This window comes from Ictalurus furcatus, chromosome 19 (assembly GCF_023375685.1).
Source record: "Ictalurus furcatus strain D&B chromosome 19, Billie_1.0, whole genome shotgun sequence".
Classification (NCBI taxonomy): domain Eukaryota; kingdom Metazoa; phylum Chordata; class Actinopteri; order Siluriformes; family Ictaluridae; genus Ictalurus; species Ictalurus furcatus.
The window spans coordinates 98223-125191 of record NC_071273.1 but is presented as its reverse complement, the minus strand read 5'-3'; the positions used below and the strand labels follow the sequence as shown (position 1 = coordinate 125191).

At 39.2% G+C, this 26969-nt stretch overlaps 1 protein-coding gene across 1 annotated transcript; it reads right to left on the bottom strand.

Moving 5' to 3' along the window:
• Positions 1-12259: 12259 nt before the first annotated feature.
• On the bottom strand, positions 12260-13188 carry LOC128623663 (myotubularin-related protein 2-like). Its single transcript, XM_053650816.1, has one exon. It carries the CDS (start codon positions 12993-12995, stop codon positions 12651-12653), a length of 345 nt encoding a protein of 114 aa, XP_053506791.1. The 5' UTR covers positions 12996-13188; the 3' UTR covers positions 12260-12650.
• Between the last annotated feature and the right edge of the window lie 13781 nt (positions 13189-26969).

Genomic DNA, 26969 nt, shown 5'->3' with positions numbered 1-26969 from the left:
AAAAGGGACATTAGTTGTTTTTCAATACCCTTACGCTCTTCAATATAATTTATTTAAAGCATTTGGCTGAGATTGTGATTTCTTTAGATGCTGAAAAAGCATTTGATAGGGTTGAGTGGGTTCAATCCACATCAGAGAGGAATGATATCTAAGATTTATGATTTTATTCTGGCGTTAGGTAGTGAGGCGAGTACCAAAATTAAGAATGCGTGGGAAATGGAGTTAGGAGTACAGATAAGTGAGGAGTGTTGGGAACGTGCTATAGGTAGGATACAGTCTACCACTTCTTGTGCTCGTCTTGGACTCATCCAGTTCAAAGTTTTACACAGAATCCATTTGTCTAAGTCGAGACTTTCTGTAATATATCCAGAAGTAGAGGACAAGTGTGATAAATGCCATGGCTCTCCCTGTCATCTTGGCCATATGTTTTTCTTCTGCCCTGATCTCCATGGTTTTTGTACTGGTTTCTTTACTATCATGTCCACTATTCTCAGAGTAGATTTAAAACCTTGCCCATTCATTACTATATTTGGGATTCCTGATGCCTCAGTTCCATTATGCTCTGTACAAAAAGATATCACTTTCACATCCCTAATAGCAAGACGTTCCTGCGGCTGGTTCATGTAAATAACTCATACAGTCAGGCAGGTGTTCATTGTTTAAAGAAACCTTTTATTTAACAAAAAAAAACAAAAAAACAAAAATCAGCTCCTCAATCTTCCACCTCCTTAAGAAAACACACAGACGAAATAAAAAAATAAAAAAATTTTAAAAATCACACGCTGCAAGGACACAGCCAGTCTGCACGTTAAACGCAGTCAGTGAAACCGGTTCATAATGAATGTATAGAGAGAGAGAGAGAGACAGAGAATAAGAGTGAATAAGTTCAGACGTTACTTTAACGCATCTGTGATCTGAGTGCCTTGACCTCGGACATGATCTGCCTGGCGAGGTAGGAAGCGTGAGGTTAAACGCTGTGACTGTAAATAAACACTGAAACAGGTGTTGACTCCTGCACTTACCACATGCGCAGAAACTCCGGCAAGAGCCTAAGGATCCTCCTGATCCGAGCCAAACGTATCCTCCACTGAGCTCTCAACACCTACAGGAACACAGGTCTTTTAAAATTACGCACTTCGTTGTACATCTAAACCGTTATCCATGGACTGAACACACACTCTCCCCAAACAATATAAACACAGTAAAATAAAACTCAAGTGATCGAGTCACTGATGAATCGTTAGCAGAGTGGTTGAACGTAGTTTAAAAAAAATAGACAAGTTTTAATTAGATGGATTGTGCATCCTTACCGCCGGGTCTGGAGCTGCAGCCTGTTGGCCGTGCCCTATGTCACGGTATGGCGCATTTCCTTCACCCTGTCCTTCTTCTTGGCTGCACGTGAAGCGTGAGTTAAACGCTGTGACTGTAAATAAACACTGAAACAGGTGTTTACCCTATGCACTGAATTTCCAGCCTTAGACTATTGATCCGAGCGATCAGAGCCGCACGTCTCGCCCGCTGAGCTGCCAACAACTACAGGAACACACGGGTCTTTTAAACTCACGCACTTCGTTGTACATCTCCATCAGAAGATGCAGTAGGCCTAATCAAAGGCCAGATAGAGGTCAGCTAGTCCAGATACCTTGTTGCACTATTGACTGCACAAACAAGTAAACAAATAAATAATATTTTATATTCATTTCAGATCTGTTGCACTTTTATTATTATTAAATTATTCAACTGTTGGTTAAAGGCGCAAAAAAAGGAATCCACAATGCAATTAATAATTAACCAATTTAAATCTATACATTTATTTTCTAGTATTTCCCCCCAGAAGTTTATGTAAATATAAATAAAAGCTTCTCATTGTTGCCAGATTGAACAACCGAGTGCAATTTGAAACATTTTTTTTTCTTCTGTGCATAATTAGTTCATTATGAATTTAGTCACAGTTTGCTATGATTTATTACTAAAATATATTTATATATTTATTACTAAAATAAAAAAGGAAATCTAGTAGGCAATAATGTCAATAATTAATACATTTAAATCGAATAAAACTATTTTAGTATTTTCCTCCAGATATTGTACACTTTATAAAAAAAAAAGGGGAAAAAAAAGTATAATAGACAAAGAAAAACACAGCTTCTCATTGTTGCCAGATTGAGAGACTGAATGCAAATTACATATAAATAATTTTACTAGCTCATTATTTGGTTACACTTTGTTCTGATTTATTCCCAAAATGGAAATAGGAATTTCCCTGCTGAAAAAAACAATCACAACAGAAACCCTCATAGAATCTGTAATGTCCCTGTAGGTCTACTGGTAATTTGTTGCTTTGGTGGCATGTTATGTTTAGTGGATACCATTAAGAACCAGTAATGGTACTGGTTTTAATGGTTAACAAATTAACACGCATTCTCCGTTTTTTGATCACACAATGCGGATTCTCTAATGACAGAAGTGCGATTAAAGAAAATGACCACATCCTCAATCCTTACATCATCAATCAGCATGATCCGGGGTTGTGTAGAAAGCGGGCTTGTATGAACACAGGTGTGTGTGTGTAGTGAGTGGGGGCCACGCTGCTGAAGCGCACTTTGACTCACGATGAAGTCGTACCTGACAAATCAAGCCGTCAGCGTTTAAAACACACCGAACGCAACCTGGAGCTGCGATCAGAAAGACCGCCAGAGAAAGAGAAAAAGAACGACGAACTATGCCTGAACATACCACTCGGGTCACGTGACTTCGGTGTCGATGACCGGTCCGGGAGGAGGGTTGCTCAGTCAACGATTTTCATTATCGATTATCATCAACTATTATGGATTAGTTGTTGCAGCTCTATTTGCAACACATTATACTAAGAATTGTGTGGTATTTTAAGATGTTTGTTCAAGGTAATGCAGTTAATACCCATTGCAGTTCTTTATACTTCGGGGTTATTACTCAGATTATAAATGTATTTGAGTGAGGACATTTATCACCTGTGTGCTTTTTCTGCATTGTTATTAGCATATGTATTGTATGATTTAGTAAAATAATCATTAGCCATTACGTTGTTATTCTGATTACTCTGGGTGTGTGTGTGAGTGAGTTCATGCTCTTGGGTGTGTGTGCTGTGTGCTGCACTTCCTCTTTTTGGTCAAGCCCTACGCCTTGCTGTAGTTAACTTTTAAGAGACATTGTCTATAAGGAAGAGAGCGTGACTCTGTTCTTTCCCTTATTCTCAATAAATTCTCATTCTCCATATTTTATTGCCCTTGTGATTTATTTCTATCAAAAATCTTCTCCAACACTGATAACGATCGGTCTGATAAGACCTGAGCCAGGAGAGGACCGTTCCCTTAATGCCAACAACATTTTCTAATCTATCTAGCGCAGAGGTGTTAAACTTTTTCCTGTGAAGGGCCAAGTTTGGCCCGCAGGCCCTAGTTTGGGCACCTCTGATCTAGCGTGTAGCGGAGCATTGATTCGGTCGCCTGATTGAGTTCTATCGGATCAGACGGTGATCCAAATCTAACTGATGTCTGTGCGAGGTTATTGATGAAGCTCGGTGCAGTAGCTGATGTGAAAGTACATTTTATGCGGTGGCGAGGTGGAAATATGATCCATACGTATTATGAATGAGATAAGAATGATCGGAGACAACTTCAGACTGTGGAAGTGTTACAATATTTTCTATATTTAATCCGTACGTATGAGGTCAAGAGTGCGACCACCATTATGAGTAGGCCCGATTACGTTATGATTGACCTCTACTGACTCTAAGATGGACACAGCCGCTGTTCTCAGAGGGTCTTCTGGGTTATCAAAATGAATATTAAAATCACCGACGATTAATGCTTTATCTACAGACACAACCAGGTTTGAGATAAAGTCTGCAAATTCACTAAGAAATTCAGTATATGGCCCTGGGGGTCTGTAAATAATAATTAGAGGAATTGACATTTTTTGTGGCTACATAAGTTATACTGGTATAAAGAATTTCAAAAGAATTAAATTTATGACTAGGTTTTTGTGTGACGCCTAGATTTTGACTATGGTTGAGACCAACACCTCCTCCTCTACCAGTTGAATGAGGCTGATGTACATAACTGTATCCAGGAGGACTGGCTTCATTTAATGCTATGTACTCGTTTGGTTTAATCCAAGTTTCCGTTAAACACATTAAATTACATTCCTGATCAGTAATGATGTCGTTAACATTAAGAGCCTTAGACGCAAGAGATCTAATGTTTAATAGTCCTAGCTTCAGATTAAAGGTGCTGGATGTGCATTCAGTATGATCTAATTTTAGGTTAATAAGGTTACTAAAACAAACATTCTGAAATTGTCTATGTATTTGTATAGCTCGGGGAACAGACACAGTCTCTATAGTATGTACTACAGGTGTTGGACTATTAATTGAACATTGCTTATGATGAACGTTGTTATTGTAGAAGATGTGCTTACGGTAGACAGTCACTTGGAGTGTAGCGTCTTGGAGATGTTGTCAGACAGCAGTTCCGCTCCGAGGCTGCTGGGGTGCAGGCCATCAGGACGAAACAACCTAGGACGCTCCCAGAACAGATTCCAGTTATTAACAAACAGCAGATTCTGTTCATTACACTGTGAGGGAAATTACTCATTTTTACTTTGAAATAGTTTTGTTCTTGTTCTGTTTCATTCTCATGTGAGGATAACGACTCAGAAGGCCATGTGAGGTCACTGAGATCAGAATGTTTATCTGCTTACAGAGACACAAACATGTTCTTCTGTTCAATGTTCGTCTAAACATCATCTAAGATCCTAAAACAAAGCCTGTTTGAACTGCCTCAAACTGCTTCTTATCGGTACACAGAATGATGTCATGCTCTGAGTTTCATATATATAGTAGTGGTTTAGTACAAGGGCTTCAGAGCGCTCTCATTATTCTGTCCTGCTTTATTCTATCCTGTATTAACCATCTTTCTGTAATAAACCTTTTTACCTTCAGAGGACGAGTCTGTGAGTGTTGTCTAATTTCCACGACAGGAACAACGCACTACAATGCACACAATGAACACCTAAAGCCCTGTTCACACGGGGACGGTTCAAAACGGTCTGTTTAACGCCCCCTGTCGCTGTCAATGAGTTTTCACACTCGGGCATAAAACACGTGGCGGAAAAGCAACAAAAACTGGCCGCCCAATGAGATTCGCGCTTTTGTTCACATGCCCGGAGCCGGTGAAGTTACATAAAAGTACCACTTGATGGCGCTCAAGTACAACACTGTCTTATAGACGAAGAAGCTGAACAAGAAGACGCAAGCACCCGCCATTTTAGTGAGCAAGTATGTGCATAAGTGACTTATCAAAAGTCAAGTTATTGAATTTAGTAAAGGCACATGCAAGCCCTTCTGCTCTATATGTACATTTTACACAATCTCCCACAGAAAATAATCTCTCTTTTAAAACAAATAACTACTAATTACAGATTTAAATATAATAAACGTTGTTTTTATAATTATTATTATTTAAATATAATAAACGTTTTTTTCGTTTGGATGTTTTTTGTTTGGAGAGCAGAAATGAGAAATGCTAACTCTCCAAACACTCGTTTTTAGAGGAAAAGCCAAACATACACATAGATTTGAACTGATATTAAAGTGTAAAGTTCAAACAAATAGATAAATAAAACCATTGAGCAGTACCTTCTAACCCCCTGCAGAAAGATGGCGGTGACTCTCCAGATGAGCAGTAAACACCATTAACACTCTTCTTCCTTGCTTTTTTTTTCTACCCAGCTGCTCCTCTTCTTCTTCTGTGCCGAATTGTACATTACCGCCACCTAGGGATCAGGTGTTGCAATGATGATTGAGGAAGTGCCCCCCAATTTTCACCACGCATGCGCAGTGCAAATTGGGCAGGTGATCGTGGACAGACGATTCCACTGGGTCTGTACCGCGCATCGCGTTCACATTATACAGAACGCATGCCGCAAACAGCATCAGGATCCAGGATTGTAACATAAGACACTGTAACATGACCTTTTTTTTTTTTTTACCCCTTTTAATTAAATCTTTAAAAAAAGATTAATAATTAAACAAAAGTATGTTATTATAAATAGCATGGTAGAGTATGATGGACTACAATTACATTTATACAATATAATAACATACAATTCCCTGTGTAGGTTGTTGCTATAGAAACGTAAAGTATTAGAGCATGTTCTGGAGAATTCGAAGGCAGTGTGGTATAAAGTGAATCAGCAATAAAGTTCTCAGCTTGAGTTGTTTTGTTTGCGTGTAAAGTATACAGACAGAGTAGATATTTCATTGAGATTATGTTAATGAAAAGGATGTGCCTATTGTACAGGATTGTTGTGATTGTCGTGCAGCTCTTGTAAGATGTGGTAAGGAAATTTGTGAAATACAAACACCAAAGAAGTGGTGGTTGCTTCGGATTAAGAAAAAAAAAATCTGCCCAAATTGATACGAATGTAATATAAACAACAAATGTTTGTGATGCCTGTGAAAGTCTTTCAAAAGTGAATCTGTAGGTAGTTTCCCTTCTGAAGACTGGAGCGAGTAAACACTCCTCAGGCACTGCAGAGTTTTTGTGGAGTGTGTGTACATTTTGGAAAGTGTGCCCTCTAGTAGCTCACGGGTTTCTCCCTTTCTCAGATTGTTTGCAGTTACTCCGGTGTAACTATAACACGTTAAAGACTTAACGATCCTTGCTATTCAGTAGACGTGTGCCAATAATCAATTCCTCAACGTATCACACTGTTTAACACGCACAATAAAAAATTTAAAAATCATCAATACTCCTGCTTTCAGTTCAGAAAGAGGCTGTCTCCATAGCAGCGGTGGAAGATTACGGCAAAAAGATATCACGTGTGTGTGTGTGTGTGTGTGATAAAATTATTACCTAACTTGGAATAAAAATAAGTTGGAATGAACTGAATGTAGAAATACTTGGTCTAGCACTAGTGCCATGTTTACATATCTGATGATTAAACTATGATTTAAGACTTTTGGCACTTCCAAAATGAAATTAAAAAAATCCAGACACGTAAAAAAAATCCACTGGTATAAAATAGCTCAAATAAAAACATAATGTATAGTCAATTAATTTAAAAACAAAACCACGATCTGACTGGCTCAAAATTATGAAACAAACATCACTTATTATGAAATTCACAGTTGTGCCTAGTTTTAGTTGCTCCCCTAACGACACCATACCGACTTAAAATTGGCTAAATTCATTCAAATAACGAGAAGATATTATTATAATCTCCTATTACCTAGGCAGCATTTTAAATTTGTTTTTCAAGCTGAGCTTCTAAGTAATTGTCCCATATGTAAAGTTAAGGAAAAAGTCCACAATGTCACGTGTCAATCCTACTAAATAGATTTTTAAAAGTTTTGCGCTGTTCGATATAATGTACCATATACATTAGCAATATGAAAACTGAATATTCGCACACACCCACTGTGCAGTTCTAACCAATCCCATTAATGTACAAACATAAAATGGTTAAAATGACCTCACATGAGCCAAATGAGAGAGTAACAGAAACACAGACAGCAGACTCAAAGGAAGGGCCTCAAATGTAAAGCCTTGAACTCAGAGCCTCAGACGGACCACCCCCACACCTCAGACGTGCACAGCCACAAACGTAGATCCTCAGACGCAGAGCCACAGATGTAGAGTCCTAGACAAACAGCCTCAGAGGGAGATCCTCAGATGTACAGCCACAGATGTACAGCTTCGGATATACAGCCTCAGATGCAGAGACTCGGACATAGAACCTCAGAGGTAGAGCCACAGATGCAGAGCTTTCAGAGGTAGATCCTCAGATGAGCAGCCTCAGATGTAAAAACCTCAGAACCTCACATTCTGCTCTGGATTTGAGAGTTAAGAGCTGGTCCTACAGTAGCATGACTCTCCACTTCCCATCAGATTTATGGACAGTAATGTATTTTGTTTGGTCCCATAAGGCGAGTCAGAGTGTAAATCTACGTTACTGAAGTACACTAGTGACTGTAACTCGTCTGATGCTAGGTACGATTCGTTAGCCATTCTCTACGCCATCCATTAATGGAAAGGAAAACTGATTAGACCATTAGGGTTCATTAGGGTGGTGGAGTATTCTCAGCACCGCAGTGACACTAAGATGGCAGCGTGTGAGGTGCTGAGGATACAGTATTTTTCTGGGATTTTCTCTGACTCTCCACTGACCCTTAATTGACCTCTCGGAGTTTCTTCCTGTAGGGAATAATGAAATACAAGTTTGCAAATTTGCAACATACACCGCCCCCCCCCCCCCCCCCATTACAGTCAAGGCATGTTTGGTGTCTGACTTTCAAGTGAAAAACTAAAGAAACAAAAACCAGAAACCAAACACATCTTGGCTGCCTCTGGGGTGAACTGCCTCTGGGGTGAATTGTGTAAATTTGATCTGAAGACAAATCATTTGTTTAAGAGTGATTAATTGCGTAAATTGTCACAGGTTAAGAACCAACATGGGTTATGCAAAAACCAAACCCCTGCTCTAACTCAAATTAGCTAAAAATAATAAAAAAATTAAATATAAAAAGTAAAAATAATGTAAATATTTCTCCACTTCCTGTCCTCCTAACCACCAGGTAGCGACAGTGAGCGAGTTACAAGTACGTGTCCTCTGAGCTGTTAATGCTCTGCCTGGAGTTGCGCAGAGCGTTGTTTTTGTACTCGGGAGCAGCAGGAGAGTCGTGGGTGGCAGGTGCGTTGTGCGTAAGCAGAGGGCTTGAGTCTGTAGATGGATCCAAAATGGTGGCTGAGTTTTCTGTATTATTAGGGAGCTCATCATGGTCAGGTTCTCTGGATTGGACAGGAGGACATTTCAGCAGGTGAGGACGCCACGCTGAAGGTGATCCGTGTACAGGAGCAGTTAGGAGGGATAGATGTTGCAGAGGGATAGATTCCGCCGGTTTCTTATCGATGGAGGAGTTCGAGGACGATGCACGAGTCGCTCTGTAGAAGTGCTCGTCTCTTTGACCTGATTTTCCTGCATTGTAGGGGGCCATGGTGGATGTGATGGTGGATTTGGAAGTACAAGATTTAGATTTTCCTGGTTCAGAAGCTGTATGTCCAATATCTGACTAGGTTTAGACTCGCCAGGTAGAGTGTAGGGGTTAGGAATGAGGGCTTGGTTTTTCTTCAGGCTCCCTCTCTTCTTCCTGAGGTTCAGCTCGGACTTTTCCTCAGGGATCGATGGGTACTGGACCATAACGGTGGGGTTTCTGGCAGAGGTCTTGGTGTGTATGAGGCTCGGTGGCCATGATGGCGCGAGCACTGTGCATTCTCTGAGGGAGTTTGCGACCGGGCTCGCCGCGCTTCTTCTTCCAGCGCTTCAGCTGCGTGCGTTGCTCACGTTCCACGTCCTGTGCCGATACCTGCAACTCCAGAACCTACAGCAAAAAGTGTGTGTTTGTGTCTGACCGTCACACAGGAACATGTCCCACACTCGGAGGATTGAGGCCCAGGGCAGAGTTCTGGAGAAGGCGCACATGAACCATTCCATCATGTAGAGCACCGGCTCGATCTTGTGCTTGTCCAGGTGCCGATACGCCACAGGACACACTTGCTTCAACAGCGCATGCAGGATCTCTCCGTCCAGCTGAACCGCCTCCTGCACACATAACGGTTCACAATAAGCGCTATAACTTGCTGTTAAAAACACAAAACAACTGTTCTCTTACACAGAGAAGCCCTGTTTATAATAATACACTGCAGTGCAGAAATCTGGGAGGAAGAAATAAAACACGTAAAATTGCACCTGAGAAATAAGATTACAAAACAAAACTACAGCTCACACTAAAATACATAAACACACACTCACAATAATATAGAACGTTAAACCTTAAAGAAAAAACTAAGCAAAACTGCCTCATGAACACAGCAACACATAGACACAAACACAAGATGGCGGTGTTGAGTCGCCTCGTACAGTGGAGCAGGGTGGGGTTTGTAGCTCCGATATATAATTTCTAACAGACCGTATGATCTGTGTGGCGTTACAAAACTAAATTACCGAGTGCGAATGTTTCCTCTACAACTTCAGACTGAACTGAACTACATTCGCTTCAGTCAGATTTCAGTTTTTCACTTTTTCACACCTTTTCCATACCTTTTCCATTCTCTCCTGCTCACTGCTGTAGAGGAATGTACCAAACAGGCAGCTGTAGGGGCGATCCAGGATGGGGATGAGAAAAAGCTCTTTGAACTCCGAAGCAGAAGGAAACTGAAAAAAAGAACACAAACACTGGGTTTAACAGTGTATAGTAAGATGCTTAAATGTGGATCTGCACAATAACGCCTGAACAGATAATCAGTCTTTTGTTCAGTACGGAAATTATATTTATTTCTTACAATTAGAGTCCTCTTCAAAAGTATTGGAACATCAAGGCCAATTCTATTGCTTTTGCTATATACTGAAGACATTTGGGTTTGAGATAAAAGACGAATATGAGACGATAGATCAGAATTTCAGCTTTCGTTTCCTCATATTTACATCTAGACGTGTTAAACAGATTAAAACATGACAGCTTTTTTTTGAAGCCACCCTAATCATTAACTGTTCAAAAACACTGGAACGAGAGACGGATGGGTTTTTCTTGCTGCCCAGGTGTACCTTGTTAAATTGACTAAAGAATGAATAGCTCTGAATGTCTTCTCTTGGTTTGAGCCCTGGGTTTCACCTGTGGAGACAACATTTGTTGTTAAAAAGAATAAACCGACATGAAGACCAGAGAGCTGTCTATGGGAGAAAAGCAAGCCATTTTGAAGCTGAGAAAAGAGGAAAAACCGGTCTGAGCCATTGCACAAACATGGGGCATAGCCAATACAACAATTTGGAACAGGGCTCCAGGCAAAAAAAATAATCTAGGAGCCATTGGCTCCTAAACCCAAAATATTTTGGCGCCAAATCAAATTTTCAGGAGCCAAAATAGAGTGTTGTCATATGACATATGATGATATCATTGTTAAACGGCTACCTCACACTGCCTTTTCTTTCCCCTCTGTACTGTCTGCCTTTGTTTACTCTGCCTCCCATAGTTTACACAATGTATTCTTTACATACACAATATGTGCAATATTCAGTATATCATATTGGATCATATTACCGTAAATACTTAAATGTCCAGTCATTTGATTCTTTTTTTCACTCTTATTCAACTATGTACAATTCCTGCTTATTCAGGCTCAGAGTCATGTAGGCTGCATTGAATTTTATTTTCAATTCCCTCATCTCTTTTTCAGCGACTTTATCACTAGCACGTTGCACTGCTTTCACGATTGGGGTGGCACGAGGGGCAGACCTAGCAATGACACAATCCCTGGCGTTCTTATGTTTTTTACTGTCAGCATGCTTCTTCACAGTTTCTTTTTTAAAATGACTCGAACTGGTAATGAACTCTGTTTTACCAGCGATATCTTGTCCTGCTTTAGCACAAAAGGTGCAGTACATTTTCCCTTTGTCATAACGTAACCAGGCGAACTCTTGTAGCCAAGCTGATTTAAACTGTCTTGTCTGGATGAGAGCCGCAGGGACGGGAGAAGAAGACTCAATTCGCTGCGCTTGGCTGTCATCATCTATAAAAGATTGCACACCGATTGAAACGGGCTGGGATGACTCAAATGTCACTTGAGAACTTTCACTGGTCGAGTTGGTCTCAACATCGTCGGCATCTGATGTAGAGGAGGCAGGGTTTGGACAGGCAGGGAATGAGGAAAAAGTCTGATATTTTTCTTCTCAGCTGGCCAACGTTAGTTACCTACGCAGTTAGCTAGCCTACATATAACAGATACAGTCAAATTCCAACGAACTAAACCACATCAAACTAAATTAAACACCTTTAATAAAGTTCACTTCCAACTTTTTAACCCAATAAACGTGACGTTAGACCTGTTTCTGTTCATCTATGGAAACCATACAGGAGTGCAGGTGATAGGGCAGGTACACGCATGCGCAAGAGGGGATGTGAGTTCAGTAGCCTAACACAACAAGACGTATGGTCATTTCTATTTAATTCGTTTTTTAATTTTGATTGTGGGTAACGGTGGCCACTGGCAGAAAAAACATGGTCGCAAAATTAAAAAGTTGTTCGCATAGCGACCATTTTAGTCGCCATCTGGAGCCCTGTGGAATGTCCTGGAAAAGAGTTAGTTCTCATTGTGATCTTACTTTATAACATTAAAATAAAACAATAGTTCCCTCACAAATCTCTCTTTTTTCCCCCCCTAACTCTTGAAATTAATAAGACTTGCAATGTTACTGAGAAACTGGAAAGTGCAATGTCCTCTCTGCCGTGACACTGGAGACTACTTCCATAAAACTTCCATAAAACTTCCATAAATAGATAACTTATAAATCTTAACTAGATCACAATGATCATACGTTTTTTTTCTTTAAGTAACATGTTTATAATATGTTTACGATTAAGCTTAGACTATGTATTGCGTACACCATACTAGACCCTGTCAATGAGCTATTACTATAGAAACGAGAACGAGCACATCACTATAAATCTGTAATTTCCCTTGCAGCTGGAATCAGAATCTTGCTGTTACAGAAATGTCGCCAACGCCTTCTGACCAATCAGATTGGAGAATTCAACAGTGTTGTGGTGTCAAGCATCAATAGCTGACCTGTCTCATCATCTGCCACACACAGTCGATGAACTGCACAAAGAGAGGGGATCGTTCCGAGTTGGCGTGATTCTCATCTCCAAGGCCGACACGCTGAGAAACACGGAGAGAGAGAAAGATGGGGTTAAATATACATGCGTTCACACGCCCACACACAACCACGCCCTCACTGCTCATACGCACCGAGGCCAGCTTGTGTCCGAAGCTGATCCACTCCTTCTCGATCAGTACCTGGAAGACCCTGAGTGTGCGGTAGTGCGAGTCCAGCATCAGCATGACCAGAGAGGTGAGCTGAGCCGTACCGTCCCAGCCGTCACTGCAGTGCACCACCATCGAGCTCTTACTACATTCAACCTTATCTGCTATACCATTAACTGCTATACGCACTGCACCTGCTAATAACAGCTACACACACACACACACACACACACACACACACACACAGTCAGGTCAAACAACCATCACTTCACTGACCGAGTAAAACACAACACACAAGGGTTCACAAACAAGGTATCACAAATAGTTGTCTGGAACAACATGTAGACATTAATGAATTAAATAAGTACTTAACAATTAAATGTAATAATTATTCACAATGTATGTTCAGGGCATAATATCTAACTACAAAACAAAACAGATGCTCTGTGTTCTTATGTTCTTCTGTTTCCTGTTTTGTGAAATGTCTTCGATTAGGAGAGGAGCTGTTTAAATAAGGCTAGACATTGCTGCTCTCTACATGCATATCTGTTCAAACAATTACTGAGTAATAAGTATATCAATGATTAGTTATGCAGTTATCCAATCAGCCAATCATGTGGCAACAGCACAATGCATACAATGCTCACATCAAGCATCAGAATGGGGGGAAATGTGATCTCTGTGGTTTGGTTTGATGTGTTGTGCATGCTGAGATGCTTTTCTGCTAACCACGGTTATAAAGAGTGATTATATGAGTTACTACAGTATATCCTTCCTGGCAGCTCTGACCAATCTGGTCACTTTCCTCTGATCTCTCTTATCAAGATGTTTCCACCCACAGAACTGTCTCTCACTCAGTGTTTTTATGGGTTTTTTTCTGACACCATTCTGTGTAAAATTCTAGAGACTATTGTGTGAAATTCCCAGCAGTTTCTGAAATACTTGAACCAGCCCATCTGGCTCCAACAACTATGCTATGGTTAAAGTCACTGAGATCACATTCCTTCCCCATTCTGATATTTGATGTGAACATTAACTGATACTCTTGACCTGTATTTGCATGATTTTATGCATTATGCTGCTGCCACATGATTAGCTGATAACTGTATAAATGAGCAGGTGTTCCTATTTAAGTGCACGGTGAGTGGATGTTGTGACTTTTATGTGTTTTGTAACTGATTTTTATATTAAATTATGGTGAATTATCTGTATTTTACACTTTATTACCCCATACAGAAGCAAAACAGATTCTATAAGGCTAATTTCTTATGAGGTTTGTATATATATATATATATATATATATATATATATATATATATATATATATATATATATATATATATAAATATGTGTGTGTATATGTTTACCCTGATATACTCCAGCCAGTGCATGGTATCTATGTCAGAGTGCCAGTGAAGTTCTTCTATGGTGGGGTAGACCACCTCCTTTAGCTTGCGCAGAGACTCCCGCATCACATGGATGTTGGGAATCTCCAGGAAATTCAGTTCCGCATTGGGATGGAAAATTTCGCTCTCATAGCCACCATCTTTAGCCTGGAGGGGAAAAGAGAGGAGAGAAGAGAATGTGATGCTCGAATAAACTCACCACTACAACATGTCACATTATTATACATAAATCCCGTGCTAACTCTATACATGCACAAACCCCAAAACAGCTGATATTTGTTACTCCCTAATTATTTTATTGCTGGGTTTGTTGGGCTACTCGTTGGTGGTATCAGGCTCGAATCAACTGAGATAATGACATCAGTGCATCATCACCTCATGTTATCATTGTAGCCCTTCTTACAGATACAGTCACATGTTTTCAGTATGTCTTTCTTACACTGCAGTGGATAAGGTGCCACTTTTTGTTTTTCAGATGGAGGTTCAGACATCTGTAAATCATTCTGTGAGGATGGGAGTTCACATGTAGATGGTGAGTAGTGTTTTTATTTTGTGAGTGCTTTTAATGAAGGCTCATTGCATAGTGGGGTTTTGGAAGTCAGATTTCACTGTTAGCACTTCAGTACACATGCACTACGTTTACATGGACAGCAGTAATCTAATTATTGACCTTATTCTGAATAAGATAACATTGTGATTAAGGTGTTTACATGAGTTGCTTTAGAATACTCCTCTCATGTACCCGTTTTACATGTTATAGAACATAGATGGATTAACGGCACGTCATTACGTCACCGCGCCACGCCGTCCGACGTCCCTCCAGAATTTCACGTATCAACATGCAGTTGGTCTTTGTTATGGTACCGTACACAGTCTGGGGTGTTATTTTTAATTTTTACGAAAGCTTCCAGTGCAGTTAATTATTTGTCATGCTGTACATGCAAATAGACGACTGCTTGAAGCCACTAGCTAGATAGCTACTAACCCGTGTAACCTCACTTGTCATTTCTTTTCCCACATATAGCCCTCTTTTTTTACTCTTCCCATATTAGTTAAAACAAAGCATTTTTATTGGTCTAGCCTAATGACGAGCACCGAAGTTCCTCAGCTGTAGGTGTTTTAATCAGCGGAAATAGTGACACATCTCTGCTGAAAACCATCACAGAAATTCTAATGGATTCCACTACAAATACCATTACAAACCTTAAAAACCATTACCAAATTTCAAAGGTGTTCTATTGGTCCTTAATGGTACCCCCTAGACATAACATGCCACCAATAAACGGCAACAAATTACCATTAGAGGTCCTAAGGGACCATTACAGATTCCATTAAAACCAATGCAATTCCCATTAAAACTTTACCAAATTCTATAAGGGTTTCTGTTGTCAAAACAAAGCATTTTTATCGGTCTAGCCTACAAGACAAAAAGCTGCCACTTGAGTGCATACAATTTCCTTGTGGATGGTGCTCTAGCATTTAACATGGTCTCTACAATCTCAGTTGTGAGAATAGAATCTATGAGCTGGGGCCCCTCAGGGGCCAGACCCACAGTTTCCATAGTTCTGGCCAAGGGTGATAAATCAGCCCTCCGGCTTGAGACAGCAGATCCACTCTAAGAGCTCAAATGGGGCACCTGACAGACCTTCCAGGACCACAGAAAGGTCCTAGAAAGGTATGCGTGGCATGCAGATCGGCCTCAGCCGCCTGACCCAACGCATGAACCTCGAAGTTAGAGGATGTTGCCCCACAGAGGCTCCATCAACAGGGGCATGACTGGCCAAAATGGTGGCCACATAAACCCTGATTGTAGAAGGAGCCCACCCCGCTGAGAAACGTTATTGTAAGAACTCCAGGACTGTAGCTATTGCGCATTTCACTGGGTCTAGCTGAAGTTCCTCACACCACAAGACAAAAAGCTGCCACTTGAGTGTATGGAAAATATCTATGAAGTGCAAACAATATGTGTAACTGATATTTGGATATATTAATGAAGTGAATTCAATATTTAACCAACATTTAGAATTATTACTTGAGCATAATCGTATAATCAATATTGGTTAAAAAAAAAACATCATCTATATGTATAATCAACAGTTAAAAGCATAATCTAAATCCATAGAACAATGTTTGATCAAGTTCTATTCTGAGTGGATTTGTGTTGAATGAACTCTGTGTTCACTCTGTAGATATCAGCGGGGACAACCGATAGAGACAGACAGATGCTCATTGAGGCCTAAGAAGGGAGTCAAGGTCAAGACACACAAGCCTGTGTGAAACCTTTTTTGTAAAAAGAAACCTTGTCCTCATGAAACTTTTTCAAGAAAAACAACTAACTGATTTAAGATAACGCATAGACATGAATATTTAATTGTGGCAAAAGAAGATTGGTCTATTTTCAACGAGGAAAAGCAAAACCCCACCTACAGAGACTATGCTGTGGAGATAGGTATATAAAGACATGTTTGTGTATGCATAATTCGGACACTCTGCAGACTTTATTATTATTATATATTATTCACACTTTATTGATTTTCAATAAAGTTTATTTACTTTTTGACATCTACTAAACTCACATAATTGGTGAACCCGACGTGATTTTCTAGGAGCCTAGAGGGAGACTCGAGCCGGCGAGGCTGACCCTGGAGAAGCTGTGCAAGCGTGGCCACTCATTTTAAAGATAAGCAGTCTTCTGCTTTTTTGGATAAATACTTGCGTGGTTTTCCTGCGTGTCAGCCTGAGACGGTGTTTTTTCCCCTCACAAAATCTCCTTCAAATTATGAACTAAATTGAGAAAAGAGGGTTTTTTGGATCTCACAAATTCAAACTGCATGCAGAATATATGTGCATATTGTAGTGTGTTTTGTTTTAAGCAGGGTGTTTGCAAGCCTGCAGTGTCGAGGTGTAATAAGAAGTCAGATTGAATACTGAGGAGTATGGATTTCTAACAGTGTTATACGGTGAACTTGCTAAACTGCTGTACGGGCAGACGTGTCTTAGTCGGAGTGAAGTGGTTGACACTGTACACTGTGCCGAGAGTGTTTAAGAAGTGTTTAAAAGTTCTAGGGAGAACTCAGTGTTAAGACGTTCAAGAGAGTGAACGCAATTGGGCCCAATAAACACCAGGTCGGGTCACGCAAGAGGCGTGTTGAAGCGGGATAAGGGTGTAAGTCTTGTATTGTCTATATGTTATTTGTGCTGAATATATTTGCTATGCTGGTTATTCGTGCTGAATGCTGGCTGTTTCAGTTATATGCTCAGAAACAGCAGATATATGTTATATCTGCTGAATGCTGGTACTGATGGATGTTTGAGAGTTTTATAGGTTCTGAATGTTGGTTTAAGCATTTTTTTCTTTTCCTTTTTCTTTTGTGTAGTCGACTCTTGTTTTAATTCTATTATATTTTTTACATTATTATTTTATTTTTACATTATTATTTTGTTGAGTGATTGATCCTAGTTTGGAGGCTAAACGGTCGTTGTCTTCTTTTCTTGAGTGAGTTTCTGGCAGGCTGGCCACGTGGCTCTGATCCATCCACGGCTCTCTGTGGGCGCGTTCTTATCAGTTGACACTGAACCGTGGTACTGTAAAACTCCACATTGAACCGAGCAGGAGAGCGCTCCAATTCTGTTGAGTCAGCGTGTCTGATTTCTTCATTCTTGAGTGACGTTCTCCTGTGGTAAGGACTGCGGTGTCGTGGGGTTCGATGCTGTGGCGGTGTTCGATTGTTGAGCTCTCCCCGGTGAGTGAGTGCTGGAAATGAGTGGAGTGTCCATGCCAAGCGGGATTCCACTTGGGTGAGGGACAACATTCCGGGAGCCTTACATTAGGAAGATATCACTCTGCTATTACTAGAATAAAGTGTGTATATGAACTCCATACATAAGGAGACATGTGTGTTTGATGAGCTCTGAAAATTACTTTTGGAGACAAGTGTGAATAAAGGCCTGTGTGTGTGTGTGTGTGTGTGTGTGTGTGTGTGTGTGTGTTCTTATCTGCGCAGGCAGGCCTGCTTCGGTGTGAAAAAAAAAAAAAGAAAGAAAAAAATTAATAAACAGTGTGTGTGTGTGTGTGATCTTCAGATTGAGATGAGTAAAACAGAATTTTGAGATATTTCTGCTTTTTCATTGAATGTTTGAATCTTGTACAGACTGTGGGGTGTGAGTCCGGTGGGACTGTTTGTATTATAATAATTACTTTATCAATAACTGCTGTGAGTGTTTCAAAAATTGTGGAGCCGTCAAGAACTTGGCACTGTAAATATTTTAGACATCTGCCAGATTGCCCGTTGTGTAAATCACTTTTAGACCTGTAATATATAAAAATATTCCCAGATTGTGTGATTCAGAAAAGGAGAAGGGGTACGTTACATGACGATTTACTGAAGATGGAAAAGTTTCTCCAGTTGCTTAGAGTCTCGATAGTTGGACATGGAAAATGATTTACTGTCATGAGGAATTGTGAAAACTCATGCTTGTCAAGCATGGATTTGGCTTATTTTAATTTTTAATTGTGGAGATGGATTTTTCTGTTTTCAATCCCATATTTAGCCTTTCGTGTGCTCGTTTATTTAAAATACTGAAAATAAATAAATAAATAACAATAATAATAGAAATTTGCATTTTGAAAACTGTTTTGAAAAGTGTGCATTTTCAGGCCCCAAAACGCCGTGGTTGTGTAAACTGCCCCTAAGCCTCTGTTGAGAAATGAATAAATCAGACGCTCAGAATGTGGAAGGAGAGAGTACATTTGGACCTTTCATTTATATCCTATAAAGTAAGTGATAATAAAGGGTTTCTCTTTTTATGACGTGTGAGCAGAGTAATAAAAAGGAATATTTTTTGGCAGGCCTAAAAGGAGGTCTTACCCATATTATAGAATACATGCCCAAGTTGTGTTAGTGACGTGTCGTTTGTGAATGAGTCAGCTCTATGAATCGTCTCCCGTTTTAGTTATTTTTGTGAATTAATACAAGACAGAATAATAGGATGATCTTTTAGCCACACTCCACGGACACACACACTTCATGCACTAACTGAATGTTGTGTTGATGTACGTGTGCGGGTGATAAATCACGTGTGATAACATTATATTTTGTCATTCACACATATAGCCTTCTAGCTCCATTGTAGTTAGTTTGCTCTTTGAGCAGAATTAGCAGCCTTTGGACTGTGGATAGTTCTATGAGAGGGATAAAAGCAGTAGATGCAGAGTGTTTCTTTTTTGTCTATTGCTCATTTCATTCAGTGCTTTTATGTCTATAAAACCTGCAGCGAGGCTAGATATGATATTTGTAGTGTAAATTACACCAGATTCTAGTTACTATTGTTATACAACTTGAAGTTACTAATTTTTCCTGGTTTAAAATGCTGTATTCTACTGGAGAAAATCAAATTGGAGCAACGTAATTTTAAAAATGATTGTCAACTTAAAAACTTGTGTTCATAATTATGGTAATTAAGTACATAACACTTAAATTCCTTTTAAATAATGTGAAAAAACTAGTTGGAACAACTTGATTTTTAGGAATAATCAATTTAAAAAACTTGTGTTTATTATACAGATTATTAAATAAGTTTTAATTGAAAATAAATTTGATCGTAGAGGAAAAGGTAATTTCTCTAGCTCAGTGTAGTTCGTTGGTTGAAATGAATTTAAAGTTCTCATAACTCAAAATGATTGATGTTTTGCAAACTGTTGCGTTAATGTTTCGTTGAGCCTGAACATTTGTTTTTAGAGAGTACCGACAACCTTCACAGCCGTATTAGACCTGTAGTCCAGCAGTGCAGTGAGTGTGATCTGTTTAGAATGGTTTGAGTTTTGGATAGATCAAGCTAAATAAAACACTTAATACACATGGGTAATAATGTTTGGTGTTTTTACATTATTTAAGGTTTTATGCGAAACATAATCCAAAATGATGTAAAATTAAAGGTTAGTATAATTAGCCTACACTGAACAAGTTAAGTGATATATGTGCACACATACTAATCATAGGTCTTTTGCTAACTTTGGCTGAATTATAAAAGCCATTAGTCATACTGAATGAAAAGCCTTTTGGGAGCTTATTGCTGAACTGAGTCAAATGAACTGACTCACTAGAAAGAGCTGGAATAACCATAACTAATTTGTGTATCTTTGATTCTTATACAAGTACGTGTCTATAAATCTTTATGTGCCCTGATGTTGCCATGCCAATTGGCCACTCACATCACGATCACGATGAACTCAAAGCAGAAAATAAATAAATAAATACATAATGATAATAATAATAATAATGTAACTGCTGTTTTACTAAGTTGAGCAGTGTAAGTGTGAGTTCTTTTGGCGTGAGGTATTTGTGTTGCACAGTGATGAATAATTTGCTGTATATTTCTCTTTAAACATTTCCTATGTCCAGTGATGAATAATTAGTAAGATTTGATGGTAATATTAATCTACACTTATTTTCAAACTTTTTGTAGCATATTTTCTGTCTCTTACAGATGTGTTGAGTCCTTCACATTAGAATAAGATGAATAGTTAATGTTGAATTAGGATTTGCATGGATTACATGTGTCTGGATTGGACAGTGTTGCATGTTACTTGGTGGTTTCTTTTGCTGTTGATGTGACCTGTTGTTGTGCTGATGTGGGTCTCACTGCAGTGACATGTTTGTTAGTTTAGTTCAGTTACAGTCTCTTTGCAGCAGTGTAGTTTGAGTGACTTGTTTCTTTTCTGAACCGTAGACTGTTGAATAGAATAAAGTAATGTGTGAATATACAAATATATATATTATACGGTGTGCTATGGATATGTAATACAATGCATATGAAACACAAGTCTCAATATTTAAATAATACAGTGCAATGATCACAAACACGAGGAATGGAGCGTATACTGCACAATCTGTGAGTGAATTGAAAGTCTTTATACTGTGGCAGTGATTGTGCTGTGAATTTAATGCAGGTGTGTGATCTGGGATTTGCAGTACATGGCAGAGATGTTTGTAGGCCGCAGTGCAGGATGGGAAATGTAGTTCGTGACATGAGTAGACTTAACACCAACTTAATATGATCAAATACAGTTTAAATGAAATGGATACATTTATAAAGGGAATTTTTAATGCCTTTCAAAAATGGCGCTCAGCGAAGGAAACAAATTTGTATTAAATTGAAATGAAGCTCATAGATGATAAATTTTGTTAGACTAGTTAAATACACATACACATTACTCCTGATGAGAGATATTTACAGAACGTGAACAAAGTTTAAATGTCATGTATGAAGGGTCTGAGTGATATTTTGAGTGTGGTACAGTTGTAAGTTAATAAGGGACAAAGGGGTGCATGCACATCTACCCTTTAAACTAAACACTATTGTTGTACACAGTAAAAACAAATTCAATAGGTTGTTTTGAATAAAAATTAGTGGGATAAAAGAGACTAGAGAACTGTAAATACATGTCTAGATCTCAACCTCATTTACTCTATTTTAGTTCTGTATTATTGGGATTATCACTCGTTAGCACAGATGGGATATTAACAGGTTAGATTAGTGTACATCACAAATAGTCCTAGACTAAAGGATTTGTTTTTTTCATTCACCAGAAGGATATTAAGAAAGGAATTCAGGAAGGGAGAAGAATGAATCTTTGCCACTTGGGGTTGTATTTTTTAAAGACAACAGACTAGAACTCTTTGACAGATTAACTAAACATGAGAGTAGAAGACCCCTTTATGAGAGGAATTATTCATTTGATTAGAGAATTAGAGATTACTTCAATAATTTTTAAATGATTTGATAGACCAACATTATTTATTCTCTGCAGTAATATTTCATGATCCACTGTGTCAAGCCTTTGATAAATCAATAAAAAGGGAAGTGCAGTTATCACCTTTATCTAGAGATTACACAATATTGTTTAAGACTTTCAAAACCACTGTTGTGGTGATATGTTTTTTTATGAAACTTCAATTACTAGAAAAGATTTTTTTGCAATCTGATAACATGTCAACGGTTCACTGATAAGGATTTCTAAAATTTTTGATAGGACACAAAGCTTTGGAATTGGACTGTAATTATCTAATGTAGTGGGATTTCCCCCTTTTAATAAAGGAACAACAAAAGCCGATTCACAAATTTCTGGTATAACACCAGTGTCTAATGAAAGATTAAAAAGATAAGTTAAAGGAGATGAAATAATATCAGCTGCTAATTTCAGGAATACAGATTCCACACAATCAGGGCCTTGTGATTTGTTTATATAGAGCAATTTGAGTGCTCTATAAACATCAGAACTCTTAATGTGTTAAAAACTGAACTCCTCATCTTGAATGGCTTTCTGCATTATTAAAATCAGCGTACAGTAAATCAAATGATAATTATTCACGTTTTTTACTAGGCCTTGATCTGATGCATAAATTGAACATTTAATGATGGGTTTTGCAGTTGTGTGTTCCCAGTTGTCTGTCTCCAGTTTCCAAATTGGACAGTAATGGTGGCATCCCTCATCCTGAACTCACTAACATACCTGGCACATTATGGGCTACATAAGGTTGAAGCACGACAAGTAACATGTACACTGTATTAAGCTAAAGTGAAGTATAGTCATCCTGTGTCCCGTAAACAATACCATCTGTCCTCAGAAAAGGATGAAGGGACATGCCCAATTATTCTAGCATTATTACAGCAAGCTGTGATAACAACTGCAATAAGTTCTGCAATACAACACACCCAGTAACCAATGTTTAAGGCTGGAAGAGGATGGCATTTTACACAAAATTTGCAAAATCAACGAACTAGTCATCCCAGTAACTGCATTAGTGCCCGATGTCCCTACTGTAAGCTCTTCCATTCCACATGATAATTATTATTTTTCTGTTGTTGACCTGTGTTCAGCTCTTTTTACAGTGGGCCTGCATGTGACAGCTCAAGGCCGTTACTCCCTTTAACATTCCTAGATCAGTAGTACACCTGGGAGCGTCTCCTTCAGGGGCTGTCGACTCCCCTGTGGTCTACTCCTCGGTGGTCAGAGACTTCCTCGCACGCACCCAAGGCCGACAGGACATGAGTGGGGTCATCCTCCGCCCCATAAAGCACAACAAATGTTAAGCTTCCTGGACGTTATCAAGTATGGTCTGCAGTGGATCACTTTTTGCTCTCTTCATGACAAAATCCTGAGATCTGGGCGTTCTAACCTCTCCCCAAGGGTCATCCCCACGATACGCAAAGTATCTGGGTCGAAGACAAACATTGTTAACACATCCGCCTGAGAAAGGATGTGTTGGAGTTTTTATTTTTTGCTTTTTCCATTTTTCTATTTTTAAATTTTTACATTTTCTATTATAATATAATCAAGTGTGATTAAGAGACAGGGTGATCACTGTCATGATTAATCAAACTGAGAAAATTGTTTTGTATTCATGTTTATTAGTCTATACTTGTATCAGCTATATGTGCTTAATCAACTGTGTACTCTACATAACGATGACAACCACAGGCAAGTGCTGAACCAAACGCATACTCACACTTACAAACAATGTCTTGATTTTTGTGGTTAGGGAAAAAGACAGAATCTTTTACTCCTTTCTAGCCAATGGGAGAGGAGATGTTTGTTTCTGGTCTCCAGAGAGAGTGGTTTCAGGATTTGGTCATTGGTAGAAGGCTGACGTGGTCATACATTGATCACTAGTTAGTGTAAATGAAGGGACTGGATTGTGAGATTACTCTCTCTAGCTAGATGGGGCTTAGTAAGCCCCAGAGGGGGAGAATATATGGAAAATATCTATGAAGGGCAAACAATATGTGTAACTGACATCTGGATATGTTAATGAAGTGAATTCAATATGTAACCAATATTTAGAATTATTACTTGAGCATTATCGTATAATCAATATTGGTTAAAAAACATAATCTACATGTATAATCAACAGTTAGAAGCATAATCTAAATCCATAGAACAATGTTTGATCAAGTTCTATTCTGAGTGGATTTGAGTTGAATGAACTCTGTGTTTCAGTGCACAACAATTGTTCTTCTGTATTAGCTGGCTCCTGTCTCCACAGCAATAAAAATTGGCAGTAGATATTCGCATGCGTGAGTAAATAACTTTGAGGCAGATACAAATTAGGGAGTTAGGAGAGGGCCTCGGGAAAGGAGGTAGATATCAGCGGGGACAACCGATAGAGACAGACAGATGCTCATTGAGGCCTAAGAAGGGAGTCAAGGTCAAGACACACAACCCTGTGTGAAACCTTTTTTGTAAAAGAAACCTTGTCCTCATGAAACCTTTTCAAGAAAAACAACTAACTGCATGTTCCACAAATTTAAGATAACGCATAGACATGAATATTTAATTGTGGCAAAAGAAGATTGGTCTATTTTCAACGTGGAAAGGCAAAACCCCACCTACAGAGACTATGCTGTGGAGATAGGTATATAAAGACATGTTTGTGTATGCATAATTCGGACACTCTACAGACTTTATTATTATTATTATTATTATTATTATTATTATTATTATTATTAATATTATTATTATTATATATTATTCACACTTTATTGATGTTCAATAAAGTTTATTTACTTTTTGACATCTACTAAAGTCTCTGTCTCTGAAGTTTTTGACCTAGGCTAAAAGGTTGATTTTATTCACGACACTCGCAGGCCACAATGGGTTCTCAAATTTGACAGAGGGGCCGGGCCAGGAACAGACGGATGGAGTGTTTATGTGAACTAATATAAATGACATGTAAAAGCCATTACATGAAAGGATTTGGCCTTTAACAGGTAGCAAAGCATGAACATGCAAGGCTCATTGTACCAATTGTTTTCCAAATGCATTAATTTGATAACACAGTAGAGAAACTCGCGTCCAGTTTCAGTGGGAACAGTGTTGTTGATCTCCCTTTTTTGCCAGTGCATCAAACTCTGGAGTTAGTTTTGTTGTGGCAATTCTCAGGATAGATCCGAGGTGTTGGTCAGTTAACCTGGATCTGTGAGGGGCTTTGTTGATGTTCATGACGCTGAATGTCTGCTCATATACGTAGGTCGAGCCAAACCATGTCAACATCTTCTGTGCCGTCCTCTGGAGGTTTGGAAACGTCTCTTTATCAAGTGAAGCATAAAAGTCATTCAGTTTAAGAGGGTTGAACTTCTCCTTTAAGACGGAGTCAGACTGAAGATCGATCAGTTCCAATTGCAGCTCCTGTGGTGCTGTTTCAGGGTCTTGTGACAGGGGACAGGACACCAGCTGAACCGACGGCAGAATTCTCTGTGCAGGTCGCCCAGTGATCTGTATTTCTTCACGTTTCGGGACACCTCTTTCTGCATGGCTAGTGTGGGGGAATGAGAGAGAGATTTGTTTGAAATTTGACTGGAGAATAAAGTCAGCTTGGATTTGAAGGCTCTAACATTTGTGTACATGTCGTGCACAAACTGATCTTTCCCCTGTAGCTTGACGTTCAGCTCATTCATGTGTGAAAATATGTCCACAGCAAACGCAAAGTCACAAAGCCAGTTGTTGTCGCTTAGCTCAGGAAATTCGTTGGATTTCCCCGTTAACTCCAAAAATGCAATAATTTCCTCTTTGAGCTCCCACACTCGTTGAAACACTTTGACCAAACTTAACCAGCAGACCCGAGAGTGGTAGAGGAGTCCTGGTGATCCGCATCAGTTTCCTCCAGGAACGTAAGAAACTGACGATGCTGAAGTCCCCTTGCTCGTATAAAGTTAACAAGTTTTACGACTGGATTCACGACATGATTAAGCTGCAGTATAGACTTACACAGAGATTCCTGATGAATGATGCAGTGAAGGAAAATAACATCCTGCTCAGGGTTTTCCTCCTTCACTTTGTCCTGGATTCTTTTCAACAGCCCAATGTTTTTTCCAGTTAAATTTGGCGATCCATCCGTGGTGACATTGGCAAGTTTACTCCAAGGTATCTTCATTCTCTCGATGCTAGCAGACACCTGGTTATACAAGTCCTCTCCCCACGTTTTTCCTTTCAGGGACTCCATGGTCAAAAACTCCTCCGTTATCTCAAAACTGTCGTTAATCCCTCGGATAAAATTAGGAGCTGAGCAGTGTCTTTTATGTCGTTACTTTCATCCAGTGCTAGTGAATATAACTTAAAGGAATCCACCTTTTTGTTTAATTTGCTGGCGATATCTTCATCAATTAGTTCCACACGGCGAGTCACAGTCCTGTGTGATGAACTGATTTTTTCAAAATTGCCTTTGCTCTCCGGACACAGGAGACCTGCTGTCTCTAACATGCATTCTTTCAAAAACTCGCCTTCGGAGAAAGGCTTGCTAGCCTTTGCTAATTTGAATGCCAGCAAAAAACTTGCCTTGGTACTTCACTCTTGAATCGCAGTTTGTCTGTGAAAATTTTTTTGCTGAGTCTGTAAATTATCCGTCAACCTCTGAGCCGTAGCCGCCCGTTCTTGCATTGACTGCTTGCTAGCGTAGTTGGCATGCTTCGTGGAAAAGTGACGGCTGATATTGTATTCTTTGAAAATCGCAACAGTTTCTTGGCATATCAGGCATACAACCGTTGATCGGAGTTCAGTGGAAAAATATTTTGTTGTCCACTCCTTATTAAACACTCGGCACTCACTGTCAACTTTTCTTTTCTTTGGTCCACTCATTTTTACAGAAGGGCTCAAAGGGCAAAGCGAAAAAGTGAAGTAGAGAGTAATACACCACACTGAGGTTTA